Genomic DNA, 27089 nt, shown 5'->3' with positions numbered 1-27089 from the left:
TTCATCTTCGTGACATTTCGACACAGTTTACGCATGTAACCGTATTTTTTCCCATTCATATACGCCGCAAAATAATCAAAACGCATTGAATGTCAATTTTGACAAGCCAGATACCGCAAATGAGCACTAACTCAAACATCAAGTCTCCGTGAACGAATGCAGCTACACTTCATTGCACTTTTATATTCGAATTCGCTGATTTCCGCCCACCCCTGGTTCACCTAATCAATGCTCGCTCGGATTTTTTATACAGCTTCAACCTTAATTGAGAACGTTTTAAGGCTTTTCAATTGTTTCATTTCGGTCGCTTTTAGTTATGTTTCATTTTCCTCCACATTTTACACTCTCTTTCTCAAATATAAAACTCTTTATTTGTCTTTCAAGTGTCTGTGAAGTGGAGAATTTCGGTTTGATTTGCTACTGTGTGTAAATATGTTTATAAAATGTGGCAACTTTAATGCGCTCGCCAGCCAGTGCGCCAGTCAGTCAGCCTTCAAAGCACTCACAATACGAAGTAGCTTCGCTTTTGTTTTGGATTTTTTGTTTTTCGAGTATTTGGGCACACTTTAAAGTGGAGTGTATGGAGTGTTTTACCTTGCGCACAATTGCACACATTCACTTGCAACAATAGTTACTTGATGCGTGTGGTGGCCTAAGTGTTGTTGTCGTTCTGTCGCTTTTTGTTACGTCTCTGTGTCAATGTCGCTTTGATTTCGCATTGTTTTGTGGCAATATTTCCACACATGCAGCAGCGCTTTTAAAGCATTTTTAAAATATTTACTTATATTTTTTGTTCTCGTTTTAAGGTTTTCACTTGAGTGGCACTCAATGGAATTGGCATGCAGCAATTTGGCATAAAATCCCACATCATTCAGTACACTATGAGGTAAACGTATTCCAAATCACTTTAGTTTTCATTCCTTTCGAGCGTAAAATGAGAATAGAGCGAATTCAAATTATTCGATGTGAAAAAATTAATTTTTGGGACTTACCGGGCTGTCTGAGATGTGAATGCGGATCAAGCGATGACTTGCCGACGCTCACGCCCACGCTGCTTAGCGCATTTGAGCTGTAGCCTAAAAGAAAATTAAAAAAATTTAAAATTTATCACATGCTTAGATCTTTTTCCATTAAATATTATTCGAGTTTTAGTGAAGGCAAATTGAAGGGAATTTTTCAACTTTTAGATGTTATATACTGGAAGGAAAAATAACAAGAGAACATGGTAACTACGGCCACATCCCTCTACAGGTACGGTTCTTATAGCATAAAAAGGTATAAGGTCGGTCAGTGTGTATGACAGCTACATGTTATAGTGGTCCGATCTAAACAATTTATTCGGAGATTCAAGGGCTAGTCTCGGATAAAAACCCATGTCATATTGCGTTAAAATATATATATTATCAAATAGAAAAATAAACAAGGACTTAATTTTGATCAGATAGTTTATATGGAAACTATATTTTATAGTGATCTGATATAAACGGTGCGAAATTTCAGAAAGATATCTTCAAAACTACTTCGAGTAGATATATATAGCTAAATCGAGTCAGCCCGTGACGCTGTTCATTTATACACACACGGCAAACGTATTGTGTTTACTAAACTAAATATTTTTCAGTTCAAATATCGTTATAACAAAATATGAAACAGAACTTATGTATATGGAGACTACATAGCTTTGAAAAATCCGTATAACCAAGTACATGAAACTGAGTACTATTATAAAATTCCACAAGGTAGCATTGTCAAAGGATGACATGAAACTGATTTTTAAAACTTTTTCTCAATACTTTTGGCAGAAAAAACTTCTTCGAAAATATACTATGACTATAAGGTATTATAAACAAATCCAGAGAAATTACATACAACCTTCCTAAAGTACAGTATATTTTGCCCCGCAGTCCACTGAAAACTAAACAGTAATATGCTGAACATTACAAAACCCTGAACTCTAAATTATGGTACATAACTAAATTACTCTCTCCCTACAACGAGCATGTCTTCTGCAGAGAGCGCTTCAAAGTGACATAAAATCACCAAATTATGACTGACAGCTGAAGAAGCCACCTCGGGGCTAATATCTTATCAACCGCAAACCGATCTGTGCATCAAATACCCTTTTTCAGAGCATTGCACAAACACCAAATGACACTCAAAATAGCAAACAACAAAAACACCAAAACAAAACCGAAATCACCACCAAAGGTTGTTGGCATGAGGAACTTTTTAATAGATTGTGATTACAAAGCGATGAAACAATGCCGCAAGCGATTCAATTTAAAATTGTTCCAGAACGCAACAGTGCGAAAGGAAAACAAGCAACAACACAAACAACGAGCGCAACACAGCCAATCGCACACAACACAAAGCGGCCAGCCGAATAACAATGAAAGTTGTTGTGTTGCCAAAAAAGCGAAGGAGAAGTGACAAAAGTAGGCGCTATAGAAATTACACCCACGGGCGATGGCACACAACTGTGACACCGCCGGCAGCAGCAGCGACAAAAACAACATGCTCGTGCTTTTATTTTTCTATTTTGGTTGTCACTTTGCGAGAACACGCGTACAACAACGCACGAGTGTACGCAGCCAGCATCGAAAAGCGCAATCACAGTTAACTTTGTGCAACAACAACAATGGGTATGCTGGCGTTACGAATTGGTGTGATGTGGTGTGACAGCGATGTCGCTGATGATGTCCTTTGTGATGCCACTCAAGCGACAAGCGCGCACAATACAAAGCGGGGAGGTGGAGCGACTTGAAGGCAGTGTGTGGCATGGTTTAAAGCCAAACTTTTGGGTTTTCGTATTCCATTGAATTTGTGCTTTATGTTGTGAGTCACATGCAACGAAGCTGAAACTCCACAGGACATGCTGTGATTGAATACAAACTTTTTCACTTACTTTTGCGTGGCGAAGTATAAGAGTGACTTTTTATATGAAATGTTGCACAAAATTTATTTAATGGCAACAATTTTGAGTAAATATAAAGAATTGGTAAAGAGAAATTTTAAATGAAGAGCCATATTAAAACCTGTACCCTTTTGCCAGATTGGTGTAAGGCTTTTTTATGTTCGTGTGAGGTTTGATCGTCATATATGTACCAATTAGTTCTTTGCTTACGACAACAGAAATTACTAAGAAAAAACATTAAAGAACAAGTTTGCTTGAAATTTGATGTTTTCAATAAAATCACGACTACGAAATCGTTCAAAATATTGTAGAAGAGTTTTGAAAAGATTTATTTATTAAGAAAGAAAGTAGTTGACTGACACAAAGCACTCAATGAAGTTCCTGAAGTCATAGAAAGCCTGCCTCATGTCAGTCGCCCATCCACCTCGGTTAAAGACGAAAATATCGAAAAAGTTAAAGGAACAGTACTTCAAAAATAACTCTTAGGGATCGATTCAAAAAATTTTGGTTGATGTTTTTGGGTATGCAGCGGTTTAATTCTTAATCTTATACAAAAACGACGTTGACTGATGGCTTTCCCAGTCGAGACTTATAACGTCTTCTACTTCAGTTTTCTATGGTTTAACAATGTTTCAAAAGTCATAACGAACATACTTACCAACATATTTTCTAATTACCTTCTACTAAATTGTAATCAAATATTATCACTGATAGATTTCTTTAAAATTAGGTAAATGAGTACTTACTATTTACAATATATTACACATATTTCATTAGTTGAAAGATCTCATTTGATTAGTCTGCCAATTTATATTGTATGTATATTTGAGCACATTAGAGCTAATAATTTCCCTCCTTCCCACTACATGTCAATCAATAAACCAAGAGCTATCCTCACACCTAAATAACTTAAGTAAATTCCCTTTCATACACAATCATCTTTTCATGCCATTATCTCAAACAAATCGCCCAACCCAAATGCGCATATATTTACATACAAAACCCATGTTTCTGGTTAAGATTACGACTTCTTTCAACCAGTCATTCAATTGAGTAAACATATGTATGTGTGTAAGCACGAGCTCATTCGTATGAAAATATTATTTGTTGTTATTGACTGTCGATTTGTTTAAATTGCACGCTTGAGTGAGCTTATTGTAGAAAATTGTCGAATGAAGTCGAACAAAATGCACAAATACAAACATATGTACATATATGTGTATGGCTTTTGTGAAGGGAAGAAGGGCATAACCATTTAGGCGCATTAATAATGTCGATCTACCCTTTAGGAAAACATAAATTGCATGAATTGGCGTGAAAACTATTTATTGTAAGCCAACTGACGCCAATGACACTTTCTTGCAGGGTACTTATGTACATACAGGTATGTATGAGTGTATTCATTCTCCTCTATGCATACATTCGGTTAAGTTTACACACATGAATGGGCAACGCCTTTAATGTGCGTGTTCACAAGGACTAATCGAATACAAGAAATGATTTTCACACCTTTGCGCTGTCATTTTAACAGTTATGTATGTATATGTGTGTGTGTGAGTGTGTCTTTCTGGTAGGCGTCGATTTATTGAACTAGGGTAGGCACATGTACACGCACCCATCTCCATCTACAATGTGTGGTGCATATGCCATATACTATTTGTACAATCGACTGGGTCTGCACCTGTAAATGGGCGCGTTCTGCCGCAGGTGCTGAGAAACTTTGAAACCAAGAACAACTTTTATTGCCACTTAGAAGTTTTAGAGCGAATTTTAAGTAATTTTAAGCAATTCAAAAGTTTATTCATTATGTTATATGTATAAGTTATAATTACTCAAGAAAAAAAATTATATATTTATTTTTTTCATTGTAAAAAAACAATAGGTTCTTGAGTGAAAAGAGGCCTTAAATTACAAATCAAATTTTATTGTCGTTCCTGTTTCACATAAGAAGATGTTAAACTTTTCTTTTGATAATGCAACAATTATATACTCTTTCAGCGCAAATACAATAATAAATTAGGCAAGTTTATAGAATGTTGTTTAACTTACCCTGCGACTGCGAGGAGCCATGTGATCCCCAAGAGGACTTGTACGAAGAATCTGTAATGAAAACGATAAAATTTAATTACAACATTTATAATTAAGGAAATTGAAGAAGATAAATATATAAATAAATATTATAGAGATTTGAAATAGGAAGAGTAGGCGATTTCAAAAAGCCACTGTGTGAAGAAGACTTTTCAGTTTCGAAAATTGAAAAAAGTCAAAGGGAAATAAATCTATTGAATACATTGGCGATAACATGTTTTGCCAAAAATTCAGTCAAAATCGTTTTCGAATATAACGGCGCATTATCGTGGTCAAAAATCCTTGAATTTTACAGCCACAGTTCCAGTAGTTTGCAACGATTTGCTACACAACCAAGTAGTATTCTTTATTAGCCATTTGATCCCGTGGAACGTTTATGTATATAGTATACTTGGTTTTTTCGGTTTCGGCTAATTTTTAGACAGTTGCGACGCCATATTCATAAACCCATGTCTTATCAGCAGCAATAATGCGTTTAATGAATGTGGTGCGTCTCTATTGCGACTTCTACTCGACGTCGTTATTGCTAAGATTCACGCTTCATACTCAAAAAAAATCAACACGACGATTGTTCTCTGTTTCTTTAACTTGGATGGAGGACTCGAATCACACAAGCTTTCGACGACTTCACGACCTTCACTGTATGCTTTCTGCCTCTCAAATACTTATGTTCGTAATAAAGTACACCCCTAAAAAACTTATGCAACGTTTTCGAGGCTTAAGTAGCTGGTGGTGGTTATTCCATAGAAAACACAAAATTTCTGGCAAACTCTTTGTTAAATTTCTTTCTATGGCAAAAATCGCCTGACAATAAGATTTCGTACTAAATTTCATACTAAGATTCCGTTCCAATAACTTTGACATATCTGGAAGAGCAATTGTTGAAAATATCGATAAAATATTTATTCGATTGTTTCGATTGTCTAGGAACTAAATATTTCTGTTTGGAAGCATGCAAACAATAGGTAGTTGGATGTACAAGTGTCACATGAGTTAAGTGGCTTCCATTTTATCTGAAATTAATGCATAATTTCTGAAGAATGATATGTCTAAATTAAATTTATTTAAGATGTTTGGAGCAAACTAGACGAAGTTATGAGTACTTTTATTCCTGTCTTATGAGCGTATAATATCAGATTTCGAGCTTATGTTTTTCCCGCACTTCATGCTTTCAAATTTGATACCTATCACAAGTTCAACACTACTGCATTGAACGTTTTCAAGTATTGAATGTAATTCATATATATAATTTACGAAATACGAATAAAGAGTTTTATAACAAATCAATCATTTTGTTTTTTCAAATAATCCCGTCTTTTCGTTCAAAGGGTTCCCAAAAAGTGAAAAATTTCAATATCATAAAATCCTCCAACGTTGTCTGTGCAAAGTGATGATCTAACGATATGATTTTGATTTTTCGATATCAGATAATTCGGCACGAAGTTATGAGAGGCACCACAATTCAACTTTGTTCCGAGAAGTTCCAAGGAAATTGCTGCCGTATTTTTTTATAATTCTCCATAAAAATTTATAAATTATTCTTCAAATGTCATAATGTAAAATTGGTTTTTAACTTTTTCATAAAAAAGTATAAAATTGCGCTCTTCTTACACTTAACGAAAAAAAACCTCATGGACCAAATTTCCATTTGTGAATCACTACCAAATCGCAACAAAATCTATCCATTTCTGATGGTGGATATTTGGTCGGATCATCCCAACTGTACTAAAGAAATCATTATATTTTACCTTACAACAATCATCAGTCCATTTCGTCACAACATCTCAACACAACTGGTTGAAATTAAAACATCTTACAATATATTGTGGAACTCACCTGCGAATAACATTGAAAAATTGCTAAAACTTCCCGTCGAACGTGACAAATAATCAGCTGATGTTTTAATGTCAAGCATCATGGCACCAGGACACAAATGGGCGGCGGCAATTTTTGCGTTATCCAGCACACCGCCGACGGCAAATGTGCGCAGTTGCACCAAGAAACTCGCAATGCGCTCACAATTGTTTACAGTTAACTTTGCACTAAGAGTTGCACTAAACCAGCTTCAGTTTCTGATTTTACACTTTTTGGGTGCGAATAGCACAATGTAATTTGAATAACATCAATTTTGTTAGCCGCACAAGAACACCAATTTAAATTAGTCATAAAAGTCGCAAGAATTCGGAGGAACAAATCGGTTTATAGCTCAAACAATGTCGAACAGATTTCAAGTTTATACAGTTGTGAGCAATAAAATGGCAAAATTAGTATGTGGAAACATGCGCTCACGTCAAACCGCAACCGAATCCTTCAAATATTTATATTTGTATGTAATTGTGTCGGTCACACCGGAAGGTAATAACACCGGAGACCGACAATTTGGTTCACCGTTTTCACTAACTTACACACAAAAGTTTTTCTAGTGCTCACGTGAAGCTTGCGCTGGAACAATGCGCGCTCGCAAATGTTTGTGGGCGGTCGGCACAAGATGTGAATTGCCGTAACCGACACTCCTTCAATTTAATTTATTTCAAATGTAACAACGCGCATTCACTGAATGTGGATTTATTTATATGTGACTATGCCTAAGTATTTGTAATACATATATTAAGTGTAAATGTATAGGTGAGCGTTTTCAAATGTGTATGTGTAAGTGCGCGCTGGCCTCTGGTAGCGCGCGGTCGGGCTAGATGGTACCTTACTTTGGCACACTGGCGGAACAGGAAAAGGAACGGGAAAAATGACGATCGGAACCGGTTACCGTTACCGGACACCTCGGCTTCCGGACAACTATGGTCGCTGCCGCTGCCGCCGCCTTCACTGGAACGCTGACTCTTCGTTGGCTGCACAAGTACTTCAGCACTACTTATTTATATCTTTTTCAAGTGCGTACTCGTATTGGCGTTATGTTTGCGCATAGATTTGTCTGTATTTACATAAGTGGATTAATATGTAATTAATTTCGTCGGCGCTGTTCGTACAACAATTTGCTTAGTCTTTTTAGCTGCGCTGAGCCTCGTCAATAGAAAGTCACTTGAAAATTTTCAATTCTGAGAATTTGTGCTCAACAGTTTCTATTTCCCTTACTTTTACTCAAGGATTATTCACTAATATTTACTTAGGTTTACACCTGTGGCGCTGTAGGCCTTAAAGTACAATACGGATTATGTAAAACTACAACAAACACTTCAGTTCAGCTCGTAGCAGTGACTGCTATTTTTGTAATATATTTATGTATGGAATACTTTGCACGTTCGTCTTTATTACACCGGATTGCGACCGATCTGTGGCACGGCAACGTAACAATTGATTTCATTCCGTCACCAAATCGCGCATATCCTGCCCAGTTACCGGGCTCTGCCGCAGCCCAATTGCAGTCGCCGCACCGTACCGCACCGTGCCACACCGAACAACCCCCTGCCATGCTGTGTACCGCCAACACACCCAGTGCCAACCGCGTTGAGCGAAAAGCACAACAGCAACAGGGGTGAGTTTGCGGATGTGGTGAATGTGGGTTGGTTGGCTCAACGCTTGACTTCGCTACACACACATGTACAACACCCACCCACTAAAGGTTTGCACATTTGGTTTTGCTCACTAGTGTCGTTTCGATTTCATAGCCTCAACTACACTTTAGGGGTGTTGCTCTGCAGTTGTTGTATGCATGTTCGCTTAATCCCAGCGTTAGCGCGTTAATAGCAAGAGAAATACACTAGAATCACTAATACTACACAAAGCATGCAACATTAATAACGGTACATGCATAAAGCACCCATATTGCTGCCAACACCAACACTTGAAGCCCTGCTCACACACCAACAACCCATTTTCCGTTGGTACACCAATCAGCGTCAAGACAAGGTGTGGCCTACTCACACATGCACAGCGCGCACACAAAAGCAGTCGACGCACGCACACATTTGTATATGCACAAATACATACTGCGTGTGTGTGCGCTGGTTATTCTCAATACAAAAACGAGCTTTACAAATGTTTCTACGCATCAATGAGTTGACGAGAGATTCAACTGCTGGCAGAGAGAGTGAGAGCGCGTGCGGTGCTGGCGTGCGAATAGACAGGATATGTGGGTAGGAAGAAAGGAAACGCACAAGGAAAATAGTCGGAAATTTTTGCCAAATTATTGAAAAACATACAAATTAATATTGAAAAATAATAAAAATATATACAAATGTGATATGCAAAATTGCGCACCGCTGAAAGCCTGCAAGTGCGGTCTAGGTTAATAAGCGTATATATCACTATACCTGTAATATTGTGGTTATACGTGGAAGTCTTACTTTTGTCAAAAGTAAAGAAATATTTAGAACCATTTTCATGAACCCAATTTTTACTCTTTAAATTTATATTTATTTCTTCCAACATTTATTTGTTATTATTATCATCAAAACTAATCAGAAAATGCTAACATCGTTAAATATAGATTAAATGTATGAAACTATTGTAGCCTACGACCACTGAATAAAAAGCTACTTCTAATACAAAAATATCAATTTACTGTAAGCTCTATAATCAACTATAATCAATCTCGGTGCCTCTCAAACAACAACATTAAGGACAAGAACAGGGATAGGGGAATATTACAAGAACGGAAATAAGAGTTCAATCAAATATATGTACTATATAGTAATTAATACTGAAAATTTCAAAAAAGGAACGAAAAATAAAAATTCAAGATCAGTCAAAATTTTAAGAAGGATTCAGAATTTCAGCATAAAAACTCAATCGTAGCGCCACAACTCGATAAAAAATTAATACCTATTCCGAAATCAACTTCTCACACACCATTTTCTGTGTGGATGTGTATGGCAATTCGAAGCCTCTCTCCGCTGAACGGCTCCACAACACCATTGCCAGCACCAACAGCACGAAGTAAGCGTGCGGTGCCCTTTCTAGTGGGTGACACACGAAGCAACAAGGACGGATGTATTATCCACTTCCTTTTTCCTTCCACCAAACACAAGGATATTACCGTTTCGTCGTCATTGTCGCCGCACTCCAACACACATATAAATATTGCTGGGGTAATGGGTATCCACCATCGCACAGCACGTCAAACTCCTCGCGTCGCGCGCACTCTCTTTCTCGCATGCCCAGACGCTGGCTTGCTCTTTCCTTCATTATGACACAAGACTTGGTGGCGTTGAGCAGTGACTAGTGGGGCGCTTCGTTAGCGTGAAGATTGAGCAACACAATGGTGGCTCCAGCTCCATGCTATACCAACTATCATAGATATATATATATATATGTATGTATGTGTATGTTTACATATTTCTTTAGTTAGGGATATGCTACTAGTTGGTGGCAACTATTATGGTGCTCATAATGCAGGCAAACAGCTACTAACTTTAAACACTCATGTAGCCGCAAACGTGAGGCGCAAAGCGTGGGTGCAGCGCCCAAGTACCAACGGGACGATTGAGCGGTCGGTTCAAGGCGGGCCGGCGACACTGCGCTCAATAAGTACGATTTTTTCTCTAACTTTCCTTAAGCGTTTGGGCGTGTGTCATTGTGTTTTTGATTGTAGGCTAAGGAGTCTTTGAGAATGAATGGCAAGGAATGCGAATGAGTTCTACGCACACCGTTGCCATATGATAGAGGAAGGAACAGTTAAGTGGTGCCCACTCACGCCGCTGACTTACTAGCTGATTGTAGTAAGCTTTGTATGTTCTTATACAAGTATATGTATGTGTAAATGGGTATATTTATGTGTGTATCGGTGTATGCAAGTCATTAGTAACGCCTGCAAATTAAACATTTCGACATAACTACAAGCACTTATATACACATAAACATATACAATGTGCATATGTATGCATATTATGTACCCTTAGCACGTCATTTAGTTATGGGGATATTAAAGCTTGTAGCTTAGCGTATAAATACCTTGTACGTTCGAACAACTCGCAAATATTGATATGTACATAAAGCGCCTAGTCGGACAATTTCTATGAAATCTATCTAATCTTTAATTAGGTCCTGTTTTCTCAAAGCTCCCTTGTTGCTTTATACTCTTATACAAAAAATTATTTTCCCTTGGGCTTATTCTTGTTAATACAAATTAATTACTATCTCAAAGATAGATAATAGTTACTACGCACTAAATACGAAACGCAAATAAATGATCTTTTCGCATTACATTTCCATCAAAGTAGTAATATCTCCCAAAAGTTATCAATTTCAATTATTTCAAAGTTTAAAGAAAATTAGTTTTTGTATGCGAAATTCGATGTTATCAATCAATTTAGTTGCCATAGCCAAAAATCAATTGGTCGACGAAATATTTTGTTTCGTTGTGTAATTTGCTTAAAAATATGTCTCATTCTTTCTCTCATCTCATCTCATCTCATCGTTTTTCATATAAAGGAGATTAAACTGTTTCGTAACTTATGTCTGTTCTGCTGGACATTTTAGCAAACTTCACACAATTTCGATATCAAAAACAGAAGGAATAAGAATAGAAATGCATACGATTATGCATCGACTTATTTCATATAACATGGGGTTTTATAACACTCAGTGAAATATTTTCACTCATATTCTGATCGGTTTACCATTTTGAATGACAAAAAATGTCACATGACGACCTTTCAGTATCACTTTACGCAGAGCATCAATAGTTTCCAGAACAACATCTAGTTTTTACGACATTCACAAAATTCGTTTTAGAGTAATTTACGACCTCGATTAGTTACACCATACAACCGCTAAACACTAGTCCTTTATACAGATGAATTAAATTCATCGATATACTGTTGCTCAGTTAATCCACGACGAAGGTTGTAGAAAATAATAGAGCAAAAATGTTCGCAATATTATTCCAATTTTTGGACGAAATGAATGTTTTAAGTGACTGTAAACAACGCAAATGATGGTCGTTTGTCAAAAGTATGAAATGATATCAAAAATATAATATATAAATTGTTATTCCCGAAATATAAGAAGCAACCTCGTGAAATACTTATTTTGACGCATTTACCGTCCGATTACAATGTATAAAGTTAAAAAAGCACCTTATAACATCATTTGATGGCTGAGGAAAACCATATTTTTTCATATATATTTACATATTTTTCGGGGTGTAATGTCAGAATAATGAGAGCATATTAACTAAAAAGAGCTTAAAGAAACCTTCTTCGACAATGTTTTGTTAAGATTCTCAAGTTCGCATTTTTATTTACTATTATAGAGGAATTCAGTAAGTTCCTAAAATTTCTTCATTACTGAAAGGAATTATTATTGTTTTTCAAATGAAATTGAAAAACGAGAGAATGCGAAAGTGAAATCATTGAGATACCAGAAATTTGGGCCAAATCGAAAATAGATGTTACTTCATAAACAAATCTTAAATTTCCTACCAGTCTTGCTGCTGCGTGCACAAACTTATACATGCGTATAAATGTTCATACTCATACACACACACCAAGTCAAAAGCAGCCAGTGATTTTGCTCCTCTTAGGCTGTGTACTGGAAAATTCATTTTGACGCCAGCGTGCCAGTAGCCGGCGTTGTGAGAGGAAATGAAAAGTGTGAGGTATTTAATTAATTTTTGAGTTCACTGAAAAACAAAAAACAAAATTAAAAACACCGCAAAGCAACAACAACAACCAAAGTTGAGAAGCAAAAACGAGCAAAAATAGAAAGCAAACTTTTGCAAACGCCAAAGGCAATCTCTTTACGAGCCATTCATTTCAACCCCACCAATAGCTCGCACCTATCCACATAGACATCGCAATCCCGTTTGCAACTACTGCCAACCATGGCAGTGTGCTTACGGTGCTTTGTGGATTTGTGTGTATGTTGACTTAAAGCGGCACGTAAATTGAACTTGTGCACACTTGAAATTCCTACTTTTTGTAACAAAAAAGGCAAAAGGAGCAAATCAGAAGAATGCCTTAAAGAAAAACGAAAAGTGTAGTTGTAGAAATACTAAAATAATATATATATCTATACATATATACATTGTTGGTGTAGTCACTCAAATCAAATTGTTGCCGAAGTTTAATATCATTTATTTACCGTTGCGTAATGTTAACTTCACACACACGTACACCATCCTATACACACCTACAAGGGCTTATGTGTATTTAATAGAGTAATACCACGTTACTCATACGCCATGGCAAGCAATTAAATATTTTGTTCTGGGTGTGTAGAATAAAGGCGTTTGTGGTAACTAATGAGAGGTTCTAACACACACATGCACATACATTCCATACATTCATGGGATTTAAGCTACGTGCTAAGCAAAGAACCTAGAATATAGAATGTATATTATTCTAGACATTTACTTCATGCTTCATGGCACCGTGACCAAGCTCTAAAGTTGTGTGGGTGGTCCAAAAGCAATTTGCTGTTGAACGCATTAAGCGTAGCCGAGCGTGCAAAATGTCCGAGCAGCAAATAATAACCCTTGGAGCTAAGTGCGCGAAGAGTGCGGCACATTAAAGTAATGCTTCGAGGCGTTGTATGCTAATTACCGACACATTTTCTGAATTAATGTGCGCAAATGCATATATACAAATGCATACACACACAGCTAGTACTGGTACTAGTTTAAACTTATACTCCAATCCATTAAACATCATTCAATGTTATGACCGAAATGCCATTTACCCTCATTGTTATTGTTGGGTGGCGCAAAAACACGCCTTCTCTTGCGCTTGTACAACGCCACCAGCACGTCCCTGCCCCGCCCGCACTTGCTGCGTGTTGATTATCTAACACCGAAAGTCAACTAGACATCAACGCAAACATCACAGCTCGCTCATGGCTCAATCAACCGGCATTACTAATGCTCACCGGAGCCAGAGGGGTCAGTAGCCAGTCGCTGGTCCACAAATCGTCGTAGTATTATTTGTACGCAGATATACGTTGCGTTCACTATCTTGATTGCGCGCGACCGTTTTAATAATAAGAAACGCAATCAGTGTGCGATTTGTTTTCTTAAGCAACATATTGGCGCTGTGTTGCGGCAATATTGCTTGCAACACGATATTTGTACGGCTGCCAACGCTCTGCTAAATCAACAACAAACATTAACTAACATGCAACAACAACAATAAATGATAAAACAACAACAATAAATAATAATAATAACAACAACAAAATACACATATACTCTTGATATAGTTGCGTGTGCGCATATTTGTTTGCGTTATTGTTGTTGTTACAACAACACGTGCCCATTAATGACGTATGAATGATATAACACGCGATTGGCACGTGTCGCTCGCTTTACCACCAGCTTCCACCACCAACTATTGCTCATTTCTTCAGTAACTTAACTGTTTCTTGGCTTATAAAATTCTTGTTGTTATTATGATTTTAGCAACGCCCGCTCCTTCATTGCTGTTTTTTTAGTAATTTTTTTTTTAGAATTTTTTTTCTGCTCTTTTTCGGCATAACTATTGTTATTGTTGCCTTTGTTGTTGTGCTTATATTTATGTTGGTACTTTTGGTCGCTCACTGTGGTGTGACCATGCCCCGTTGCTGTGCGTAAACCAAACTTTCGTTGCGGATCAAAATGCAATAATGCGAATTTGTTGAGTGGCAGCTACTTATTTCCGCCTTTAATGTGTTACGCAGTTATTCTTTCATTTTTGGCTATGGCTCATGGCTAAATACTTTTGCTGCTTATGGTGAGTAGTTCTGTGTTTTTAATTATATGTTGGTATACATATATATTGCGAAATTTTGTAGAGGCATGCTTGTACTATATATATAACGTAGTAAATCATAACCAAATTTGGAATTCTTTTCTCATATAGATTATAAAATACTTACTAATCAAAATAAAAATAATTCTCAAATTTATTATTGTTGCTGCACCAATGAAGCCCTTGATTCCTTCCTTTTCCTTTACGGAAATGTTTCCTCTCTTCCTACTTGGTGACTACTTGAATATAGTGAAATTAGCTTTTGAATGAGACCTTCTCTTCCTCTGCTTCCATCAGCGGATACTGAATTGAAAACCTTCAAAGCTGGAGTGTTCTCTTCCATCCGGACAACATGATCTAGCCAGCGCAGATGCTGTCTCTTGATTCGCTTAACTATCTCTTACAGCTCAACGTTTTATTCACTGTTGTTGAGGCCAATTATGTACATAAACATGATCGGTGTATTCCAGCAGCTATAAACTCTTCCAGAAGATTGTGTAGAAGATTTCCAGGTCTAAAGCCAAACTAATAAGGTCCAATCAGTTGGTTGACGGTGGGCTTCAGCGTTTTACACTACGCTCGTTAAGACCTTGTATGCGATATTAAGGAGGTTTATCACCACTTTAATCGACGAAGATTGTTTGGGTCTCCTTTTTTGCATTGTGCAGATTAGGTTACAATCGTCTGCCATGCTTTTATCCGACCATATCTTGCAAAGAAGCGGATGGTTGCACGTAGAACTGATACTTCGCCGCCGTATTTGAACAGCTCGGCCGGCAATCCATCGGCCCCTGTCGCTTTGTTGTTCTTCAGCTATTTGAGCATCATCATAGTCGGGCAATGAAACATCTATTCCATGGTTATCGATTAGGGAATCGGGTTCGCCATCTCCAGATGCTACACTTACACTGCCGTTCAAGAGACTGAAGAAGTGTTCCCCCCATAACCCATTTAATCATCACCCAGTAGATCACCACTTTGGTTGTAGGACCCATGTCGCTAGAATCTTGAAACCTGCTGTTAGTCGGCGCATATTTTATATTCGATTTTCCATTGTTGTTGCCTTATGTTGAAACAATTATCCCCACAAATTAATGGTGCCGCAGCCACCGTATTCTCCAGCCCTAGCATCTATAACGAATCTCTGTTTATATGCGAACTAGTCCCTCAGTTTTAAAGATAGCTAAATTAAATTTTGTACACGTTCGTTTCTTTCCAAGATGCTGCTCATTTGTGTGATCCGCCGATAATAAACCACTACGTATATCAGATATAGATGCTATACAAACTCGATCAAAAATTCTTCAACTACATCAAACTACATATGATCAAAGTGTAACACAAGTGCCTTCTGGAAGATAGAGAAAACCCTTCTCGTTCAGAAAAAATTGACAATGTCAGGTTATTTTCCATGTAAAACCACAGCCAAGCATTGTAATTGAATTCGGCATATGATTCCGTTTTAGCACTATTTATATCGAAATCAAACCTGAGCTCGAAACACAAATATGAGATTTCATAATCTTTTTCTATAAAATATATCAGAGCTCAACAAAAAAAGCTATTTTTTCGCAAAATAAAATTTAAATACTGCAAAAAATTAACTTTCCTAATATATCGGGTTGATTGACTAATTGCACTGCAACCTTAGGTCTAGTGCGCGATCGTCTAACCCATAAAGACCCACCTAGCCCCAGTATATTGATAAAGTCCAATAAACTGCTGGACGCCAGCAAAGCGATGTGATCCCTATTTAGAAACATTAATCCAAAGGCTTTTAACCTTCGTCTGCGGACCGGTATGCAGTCAATTAGCAGATGTTCTAGTGTTTCAAGCTCTCTATCGCGGAACCGGCAATTTACGCTAAAAGCTAGGCCCATGTTGTGTAAGTGCTTCTTCAGCTTGCAGTGGCCAGTGTAGAATGCATAGGGAGATTGATTACATATTTAAACATACTGAGGTTGTAACTCCAATTACCAACTTGGTTCGGGTTACAATACACGAAAATACACAAAAATAAGCTTCCCATAGAAAAATTTACAAAAAGTCTTTGAGAATTTCCCACACTAAATAATTATCTAACTGTCGCACAGTGGACCCTCACAACAACACGTTGTCTCTGCAAACAAATTATAAAACGTAAACGACCTTCAACATATTGTCACTGTCCGATTACTAGTGCGACTGAACAATGCAACCGATAATTGCGTAATTGGTTGACACAAAAGACGCCGATGCACCCTTTTGGCCTACAACAATTGTTGCCCGACTGGAAAACAACAAACGGCAGTACTTGGTATGATCATATTAAAAAATGTCAATGTTGCATTGTTGATTTTTTTGGGAAATTTATTTGTGGCACAATAACTTTCACACACTCTAGAACAGAGTAGCCGAAAAAATGCGTGACACATCATCTAGTAAAACTGATAATCACACATTGTGGCACCGCTAAGTCAAACCCACCCCAACACTTAACCAGCAATGACAACAAACAGCAAACAAACAATTAACATTGCAACCAGAACGAGGAGAGGGCAATGCAATGAGTTCAGGTTGACAGCAGCGTACGGTGTTTGCTATCTGCTGACTGGTGGCTGGTGACTGTCGTGTGTCCACGCAGCGAGCTACTGCAGGGGTGGCGGCGCTACCAGTTGAGTTCACGTGTCAAACGCTATAAATTACTGCGGTTACAGCTCGCCATAGACAGCCGGGTAACTCGATATACAGTATATGTAGATATGGGTGTGCGTATATATGTGCGCACATAGGCAAATCGTCGACAGGCCATGGCCACTGTCAATTGCGCAGATTGACTTTGTCATTTCGAGTTCCCAATAAGAACGTGTATGATTTTTATATTACCTGCCACTTGCATGTCATCCCTTCAGTAGAGCGCAATGCTTCCCACGCGCTAAATAAACTACACATTCATATATAAAAACGAAAATTCGCCTGTCATCTCTATTTAGTTAACGAAAATGTAATATTGGATCGTGATGTCTTCATTAGCACGTAACCTTAGTCCCCTATAGATTTTAGATGGGTTTGCCGCATACAAAACTTTGAAGACAGCGGTAATATGTATTGATTGCCTCATTGGAAATTCCATGAAATAAATGAAGAAACCATGTAAACAATTTCTTCTAAGGACTTTAAACGCAATGATAAGAAAACAAGAAAAAAAGGTTAAATTCTGATTTTGATAGGTCTGTTTGAATAGATCCGAACGACCAGTTCGGAAATAGTGGCGACGCTTGGCCAATAGATGACTTAGAAATCCTTATCTTACTTTGTAAAGTGCGATCGCATTACGCTATGTTTATAGGATCAAATAAGATTTTATCGATTTTGTGTCGAAGAAACATCTGTGATAGTTTTTCTATTGTCTGACGCAGTATTGTTTTAACTGGATAAAAGGAAAAACATATCGTATTTTATAGTTACAGAAAAAGCTCTATGTATTAAAGCCTCAAGCCATCCGGACCTGGCAGCAAAGGATTACTATCTGTTCTTCTTTATGAAGAATTGTTTTGCTGTTTCACTTTTTGGCCAATGGGAACGAGTGTTCTAAACAAAGTTTGTATCCATAGATATTAAACTCTTTCATCATCATACCACAGCGTCTAGTAGTTTCCCATTTCAACATTTGAACGTCAGCTATCGAAAGTGAGTGACCTCAACGAAAATTGCCACAATTTCACTTTGTCAGGGCAATAGCCATAAATTAAACTATCGACACTACAACATTTAGCAGTACACTTCGACTTAGACTTACGGCGCACACACACGCTTCTCTCGCACTTTGTCGAGACAAAATCGCATAGACACATAAATCGCATTGACAAGTAAATTGCGCGTAAATGGTCAACAAATATTTATTGGTCACTTCAAGTAGAGGAAAAATGCCGCCACGCCGGGTTGAGCGACGGGAGAGCTGAAAATGGCCACAAATCTAATGCAAAATGTTTCGAAATGGCAATGCAAAGGCAATAGCGATTTGTGCGCGTTGACTGTTGCGCGCGTCGGCAATGCGGTTTCTCAGCCGGAGACGTTTCGACAGCGTTACCTCCGGTTGGAAGTTCCGTTTCCGTTTTGAGGTAAACGGTGTTTGTATGTTAGAGGAACGCGCAATTATATACGTGTATTTATGTGCAAAATACATACACATTCATATGCGAAATACATACGTAGCCTGCACATATCCAGGTTTGATGAGCGTGCTTTCCTGATGCTTTTTGGAATGAATTGCCTTTTAACCCGTGTAAATTTACGATCACACTTTCTATTAAGTTAATTTAAATGTTTAAATATCTGCAACATTTTTTCTTAATACCGTTACTGCTGAACGAATTCTCAGCAATTTAATAATAATTTCAGACTTCGACATTCTGAACAAATTTCGTCATGGCACTCCCGCCACTCCACAACCGTTTTTGCTCCCAATTTCATTTACTGTAACACCACACCCATCTACGTAATTTAATTTCCGGCCGCTCAACGAAATATTCAGGCACAAATTACTTTCCCCTCCTCTTTCTTATGGTGGGCCAAAACACCAGTAAGCGCTCAGCAGTCAGCACAGCGATTCGCAATTTAATTTTGTAACATAAGCATTTGGATTTTAATAAACTTCACGGCACAAACGGCATTGCATAGAACATTTAGCTGATAATCATCAGCCTGAATAATCGACATAATCTTCGGCATCGTCAGCAGTGGAGGCAGTAGCGGCGACACAAACGCTGACACCAAGGCGAACAGACGATTTGAGCTTGGCTCAGCCACCAGCTGTTCTTACAAAAACAACTGACTGAAGCCGAATTCGTAACTTCAAGTGCAAACAAATTCATATATACAAGTACACATATTATACACATATGTACATATGTATGTTCATGACGTTACTGTGTATACCCAATAGGGAGAGCCTTAATTTAGGCAGGCACATATTTAATTGATCATATATACACATATTCTTTATTATTACATAGAAAAATTATTAGTAGAAAATTTGATAAAATCCACTCTTCTATAAATATATGCACATACATATCTAGCAAACATATCTCAACCAAAATAGACAAAAGCTGTCTTCGATTCGCCATTTTTGAAGGCGGTCTTTAACAGTTTTTAGTACAATAAATGCTTAAAATACACGTAAGTGTAAAAAATTAATAAAAATAGATTTTAAAAACTTTAGATTTGAAACGAATTATTGTTATTTATAGAAAATGTAAAGAGTGAACGTTCTTCCAAGCTCGGTGGTTTTTGGTGTGCAAAGAAGCACTTTTTACCAAAGAGAAGAAAGCAGAACACAATTACGTCTCTAACATAAGTCAGGTTAGCGCAAGTTTACTTGAGCGACTATAACAGCTTGTTCGATCATCCACTCTCCAATGCTTAACGAAACGAATGCAGCTTATATACCATATGGTTGCACCGAACTTTACCGCTCCTTACTTTCAATTGTTAATCTTAGTATTAGAACTACTCAGAGGTTGGATCATAAAGAAATGTAGCAACACTTCTCATCGATGTAATTTTATGGAAAAAACTTTATTCCAAGGAATACTGCATGTAAATGCGATATAATTGCGCACATTCAACTCTTGGTCGTTTTTCCTGCAGGGTATGTGCGTATACATAACATAGGACAGCATGAAATTATCTAACAGCATGCGGCGAGTGGTGCGAATTTCACCGTCAAATATGTCCAGACTTGAATTTTGGAAAGTTCCTTACTAATATAAATTAAATTGTCTCGACATTAAATGGAAATATATTTAAAAAAATATTACAACACATTTAGTACCATTTTAGAATATTTAGAATATTGACAAAAGGCATTTTGAGCATACATATAAATTAGCGAGAGTTTTTTAAATCTTACACCGTACCTTTATAGAATAAGGTAAACTATGGTAATTTACAACTTTTATCAGCTACACGCCGAACTAGTCCCCCAAACAATTTTTTTCCATAAAATTTAGCCACGTAGTAGCCTTCTTAGTAAATGTACTTAAAGTTGTAATAAATTTGGGGGCCTTAAATTTACCAATTTTAGTCTTACATACATATATTTTATTTTAACACCCATAATTGATTTAAAAAATCAAATAATCCTTTAATAAATTTTTGATCAATATAAATCTAATGTTTTTCGGGCTAGTTTAATTTCATTCAGAAATTTCTAGTTAGAAACCGGTATAAATAAGACCAGTTTTTAGCCTCACTGCTGGGTATTCCGTACCTTTAGTATAGAGTATAGAGCATAGCATTCATTTTGGGCAGCCGCTTATCCACGGTGTCCTTATTGGCACCGCGTGTTCCGCTAAAGTTGAAATTTAATTCACCAAATGAAAGCGTCGCCTTTTTGGCAAGCACGTACCTACATAAATATATAGAAACATGCGTATAAACGAGTATACGCTCTGAAAATAAATGGAAAATGGTGAATAGTGAATGGAGATGAACAGTAACAACGTTTTTTTTAATATTTGGCAATTTTCTGTGCTGTGCGTTATACAATAGGTACTAAAATTTTATGAAATGAAATTCGGTGCCAAGTTTCTCATGTCATATTTCGCGCACTGACGCGCTTAGCTTGTTGGCACGTCTGTCGACGGCTTGTCAGAGATGCAAATGTAAAACTATTTGCATTTTTTCAACTAGAATGCTGTAAGAGCCATCTTTAATTGCAGGCGACTTAATTTACTTGTGCAAATGAAAATAAAATTTGGGAACCTTTACTTTTTTTCTTATCGCTTAAAGCTTACTAAGTTAAGAAAGTTGAATGAGATTAACTTGAAAGAAGCAAAACGAGCGATGGAATTCTAAAATTATTTTGATATGGAAGTTCTGTGAATGATCACTGGTAATTCCGTCTCAAAGATTTACATTGATTTTTTTATGAGTTGCGGCTATAAAAATTTATGAGGGGCCAAATGTAGTATGAATATGGACTAAGGTAGTTTACAATAACTGTGACTAAACTTTAATCTCCGGGGATATATTTAATATATAAATACATTTGTTACAAAAACTAAATCTGACATTCCTCCTCTCCTCAGAAGGCATAAACCCTCGAAATCTTTTTAATACCAGTAATTCCCCCACTCAGTTCGAAAGTTCATGATTTGTATTGAACTTCAACTGACCTTTCTAGCTTATAGTAAAACTTTCCTCGCCATGCAATTAAAATTTCCATAACAAAGGCATTAAGAAAGAGCTTCCTAAATATTATATTTTCATAGTTCGCACTGCAAAATTTTCTCACATTTCGCATTAAAATTTAATGGGCATCTAACCTTACAAATGTAGTTCTGCTCCTACCACCTCCGACAATAAGAGACACAGCATGCCAGAAGCTCAAGCTCTTTATGGCAATATAGTAAATGTGTGTGTGTTTGTGTTCGGTTTCGTATGAATTTTTATTATATGTGTAAATATTTTTATGCATGGCCCTTTTCGCAGTTCACTTCACTTGCGACCATTAGCCACTTTTCGCTCTCCGCCCTAGGAGAAACCGACGCTTGACTTTTTCCAAAGTCATTATCATCCCTTGGGACCTTTTTGCTTTTGGCTTTATTACTCGTTTGCTTTCATGAGTTGGTGATTTGGTGCTTGACGGTGCGTGTTACCGTTGCAGGTCGAACGGTGGTGAACGGCAATGATATGCATACCCATATGGGCATGTGTGTGTTAGAAGCAATGAGTGTCCGAGATTGCACGCGAGTTGCCATCATAAATCATGTCATGTTGATGTTGTCGATAATGTAATTGTTGTTGTTTTCATTGTTACTCCGATTGTGCCTCGTTTTTGTTGGTATTAGTGCTGATCGAAACAATATGGAAAATGTTCTACTATTTAAAAGCGCTAAACTTATGTTTTGGGTAGTGAGGTGGAAGGGACTTCGCGAAATTGTCAAAGAGGCTGGGAAACTTTCGATTCGGAACATTTTGTTCATTTCAGAATTAAAATGTACTACATAACTATTATAATACATATTTTCGGAGCATCTAAATTTTTACAAAAAAATGAAAATCAATGCTTTATTAAGGCAGGAAATACTTTTTGATTTATTTTTTGTATACTAACACAAGTTGCCTCACCTTCTCATTAACTAATAGTTATAATCTAAATAATAGAAATCATATAGATGGTATTAGTAGTACTACCTATGTACGTAACAGCCACAGTAAAATGTGGACGGGTCCTCTAATAGAATATAGAAAATAGTAAGATTATTGAGAGGTTTATGTGTATTCTGAGAATAAACGAAATTTTAAAATTTTAAATTTCGCAGGAGGATTCGATTATCAACATTTTTTGATGTAGATATCCCTGAACGATAAATTTTCAGCTTTAACGATTTTATTTTGTTAAAACGTTGCTTGTTCGTGAATTTTTGGCCAAAAACAATATTGAAACGACACCAGCCGCCATATTCAGACATGGCTTTAGGTACATTTTTCCTGTTTCCAAAAATAGAGAGAAACTTAAAGGGTCGTCGTTTTACAAGACACATGAAAATCGCGGAAAAAGCTAATGGCTATCCCAACAATCGAGTTTAAGAAGTGTTTCGACGGTTGCAAGAAGAGCTAGCATAAGGTCATAATATAGATAGGAGAATATTTTGTAGACGGCAGTACTAATGTAGAAGAATTAATAAATATTTTTTTCAAAACACAAAAATTATCATGATTGTTTGCACACACACGTTTAAGCATACATATCAATTATACCTTAAAAATGGGATCAGCCAGTCTCAAAGAGTCCTTGCAACAAGCTTGTAATCCAATTCTGCTATTATATTTTCATAAAAAAATATGTTTGCCTTTGAAATTGTATTACCTTTAGTCTATTCAATAGTCTTGGTTTCACTTCTTAGACTCATTTTAGTCATCTTTTGATATTAATTTGAAAATCTGCATAATAAAATTATCATATATAATATATAAACTTATTTATTTTCTACGTAATTTCAAGGCTCATTCTTTTTTCAATGAATTCCCTATTCAAGTGTAATCAATATTTGTGTATAATATTTTCCTAATACTCAATTGGCTTTTACACATGAAATCACATTTTCAATATCCAGCACTAACTTATGCTCATAAATCACCTAAAAAGCTTTTAAGAACACCCTACACATGTATTACGCTGCTGAATCACGCTTCCAACTAGTTCGTTCACGGACTCTCTCATTCCACTTCAACAAATCAATTCACGAAAATTTATTGCTCAAACGCACACTTTTATTAATTGTTGCTATTTTTTTACTCGTACCGCTTTTCCCACGCTAACCATTCGTGTACCAGCAAAATCTTGTTCCGTAACCCGCTGCCGCTCAGCCCACATCTCACCTCACTCCACTGCGTTCGCGTGCCTTTCAATTGCGTTTTGATCATTTTATGATCTCCTCGATTAGCTTCATTGTTCCAGCAACAATGCCAAGAGTCAGCTTTACTGCGTACCACCACCATCATCAACAACAACAGCAATAATAGTTCTGCACTGCACTGACTTGTATGACACAGTCTATTCTATTATTAGTGAGTGTGTGTGTGTCGAATTTGACTTTCTTTGGGGTGTTTCAGCCAGTAAACTGTCAGTGAACGTCTGCTACATGCCATTTTTAATAGGATTACCGCTGAAGTGCACTTAAGCGAGCGATTACTTGTTGTTGTGTTGTGATTTTTTCGCATGTATGTTTACAGTAGCAATGTGTTAATCAAATCATCTTGACAATTGTTTACAAACTTTCCCACTGCACTGCCCCGTTGTGCGTCCACGCGTCCCACTATCTGAGCTGCATTCAGCGATGAGAGAGAGTCCCATTGTCAAGCATATAACGTTGAAGTGGATGACAAGGGGATTGTTTAAATCGGCGATTAGTCAAGCTAAAGTGCTTAAAGTCGTCACTGATATCTCGTTTGTTTATTTATTGATGAGAATCTCGATTGCTCTCAAAAATCTGAGTAAACAATAAGTAGATTAGGAGACCATTACGGAACTCTAAATTCCCTAATAAGCGATTAGCCTTTTGGAATAAGAAACTAAGATAATTATAATAATGATGGGTTTGGTAAAATAACTATAGAGTTCGATCTCGGTAAAGATCCCGGATAGAGACTTTCATCTGCTGGTCAATACTGAGTACACCAGACCTGAGTGGACCGGGAGTAAGTCCATGTAGACTTACATAAAACATGCACAGTTTACATAAAAACTTGAAGCAATAGTTTACTAAACTCACAATACCAAAGAAGAGCTAAGAAGCATTAAGGTAGAGACAATTTTCTGTTTAATCTCCATGGGAGAGATTTCAAAGAGAACCATCGTTTGCCCCATACTGCGACAGAAACACCAAATAATTTGCCTTCCGTGTGAGAAGTCAAGAAAAAAGACGAGAGTCCTTCCTTCATTGCTTCATCAATTATATATATTTTTTTTATTATTTCATTTTATTTACAATCGGTCGTTTGACAATAAGCAAATGTTATTATATCTAAGATTCACTTTGATGCTAAAATTGCAATTTGTCAATAATACATACATAAATGCATTTGAAATATTAGATTTGTACTATATATCACAATTCACATGGAGTGTTTGCAATCAACCTGAGTGTTTTCGACTGATATCTTTGTACTACTTCTACGTTCGATTTACTTGCAGTTCCCCAGATTTGTATTCCATATGCCCAAATCGGTTTTAAAATGCTTTTATATAGACTAAGTTTCGATTTGGGTCCCATTAGCCAGGTCATTTTTTTCGTCTTGATTTTTAACTGATCTCGTTTAGTTTTTATATGTTGCTGCCATGTTAGTCTTCTGTCTAAGTGCATTCCGAGGTACTTATTGCTAGTGCAATCTGGAATAATTGTTTGATTGAGATTGACGCTGGGGCAATCTCCTGCTTTCATGGTGAAGGTAACATGCGCTGATTTTCTTTCATTTACCATAATGTTCCAATTTCGAAGCCAGGATTCAACTGCGCTCTGTTGTTTTTGAACAGTTTCAGACGCTTCGTTTGCAGAGTAAGCAGATGCAAGAATGGCGGTGTCGTCCGCATATGTGACAACAGTTATATTTTCGTCGTTTATTATTGGCATGTCGGCAGTGAAAATCGTGTACAGCGTTGGGCCAAGCACGCTCCCTTGCGGAACACCTGCTTTGACTTCATATATGTCGGAAGTGTCATCATTAATTCTAACGTAAAAATGTCTGCAATCTAGGTATGACCGAAGAAATAGGTAGAGTGGAGCTGGTAATTTAATTTTTATTTTATATAACAACCCCTCATGCCAGACTCTATCGAAAGCTTGTTGAATGTCTAAGAAAACTGCCGAACAATACTGTTTCTCTTCGAGACATTTTTGTATGGTTTTTATGATTCTGTGGCACTGTTCAGGGGTTCCATGTAGTTGCCTGAATCCAAATTGATGGTCTGGGATAACGGATAAGGAATTCAAAAGTGTCAACAATCGACGAAGAAATATTTTTTCGAATATTTTAGAGAATATTGTCAGCAAACTTATTGGTCTATAAGAGGTTATTTCATTCTCGGGCTTGTTTGGGTTCGGAATCATTATAATTTCGGCACATTTCCATTGCGTAGGAAAGTGACTTAGCCTAAAACCACAATTAAAGATTAAATTGTAATAATTGTTTGATTGTCCATGCATCAATATTATCTGGGCCAGGCGAATTAGAAATTTTCAACTGACACTTCTGATTGTACTTCAGTGAGTGTTACGTAATGTATTGGTTTATCCATTTGACATGGACTCTCAAGAAAAGTCTGAACATTTTGGCGCTGGTGGTTAGTATTGAGAGCAAAAGGCTTGAAAGTATTCGCAAGGTGGTTGCCAAAACCGTCGACTTTTCTTTTGCCAGATCTACACTAAGAGTTGCTTTCATCTTTTATCGGTACCTGTCGCTTCGGAGGACGTTTCAAGTATTTCGTAGCTTTCCACAGATTGTATTCATCGTTTTTATTTGCATGAGCGTTCTTAAGAAATTCTGCAATAGATTCTTCTTTCAGCTCTGCCAACTTGGATTTTAATTCTTTAATTGCTTTATTTAGCCTGGTTTGTCAACCGGATTTCTGCTATTCTACCAAATTCTTCGAAGTCGTCTTTTATTTTGTACCATCTGCGCTATATATTATTATATCATTATCTCTCTTATTTTAACCATTAGTTAAGAGGTATAGAAATATACCCAGGCCACCGATGTAATCTAATAACCCTGATACCAAATTTGTGTATTCTACGCCATTTTCATAAACTAAATCGCAAGCTCTCTGAAAGACTGCGTTCATCAGCTGATTTGTATCCTTGTTCACTCTTTTCTAAAACATTTCTATTATATCATGCACAGTGGCGTAGCTACAACTTTGG

General features: G+C 37.0%; 1 protein-coding gene across 2 annotated transcripts in view; it reads right to left on the bottom strand.

Annotated features, from left to right (window-relative positions):
• LOC105232756 (DNA-binding protein D-ETS-3) overlaps positions 1-27089 on the bottom strand; it is a 70338-nt gene that overhangs the window by 24865 nt on the left and 18384 nt on the right. The window contains exons 1-3 of one of the 2 annotated variants that reach the window (XM_011214571.4): positions 6839-8312; positions 4964-5014; positions 993-1076 (exon numbers count right to left, since the gene is read on the bottom strand). In XM_011214571.4, the coding sequence (XP_011212873.1) occupies positions 993-1076; positions 4964-5014; positions 6839-6920 (217 nt within the window). In that variant the 5' untranslated portion in view covers positions 6921-8312. Of the gene's footprint in view, positions 1-992; positions 1077-4963; positions 5015-6838; positions 8313-27089 lie in introns of those variants that run through there. The other variant, XM_029552979.2, reaches the window with a different exon arrangement.

Source organism: Bactrocera dorsalis, chromosome 5 (assembly GCF_023373825.1).
Source record: "Bactrocera dorsalis isolate Fly_Bdor chromosome 5, ASM2337382v1, whole genome shotgun sequence".
NCBI classification, from domain to species: Eukaryota; Metazoa; Arthropoda; class Insecta; order Diptera; family Tephritidae; genus Bactrocera; species Bactrocera dorsalis.
Note: the sequence above shows the minus strand (reverse complement) of the source record. Positions and strands in the feature narration are given on the sequence as shown.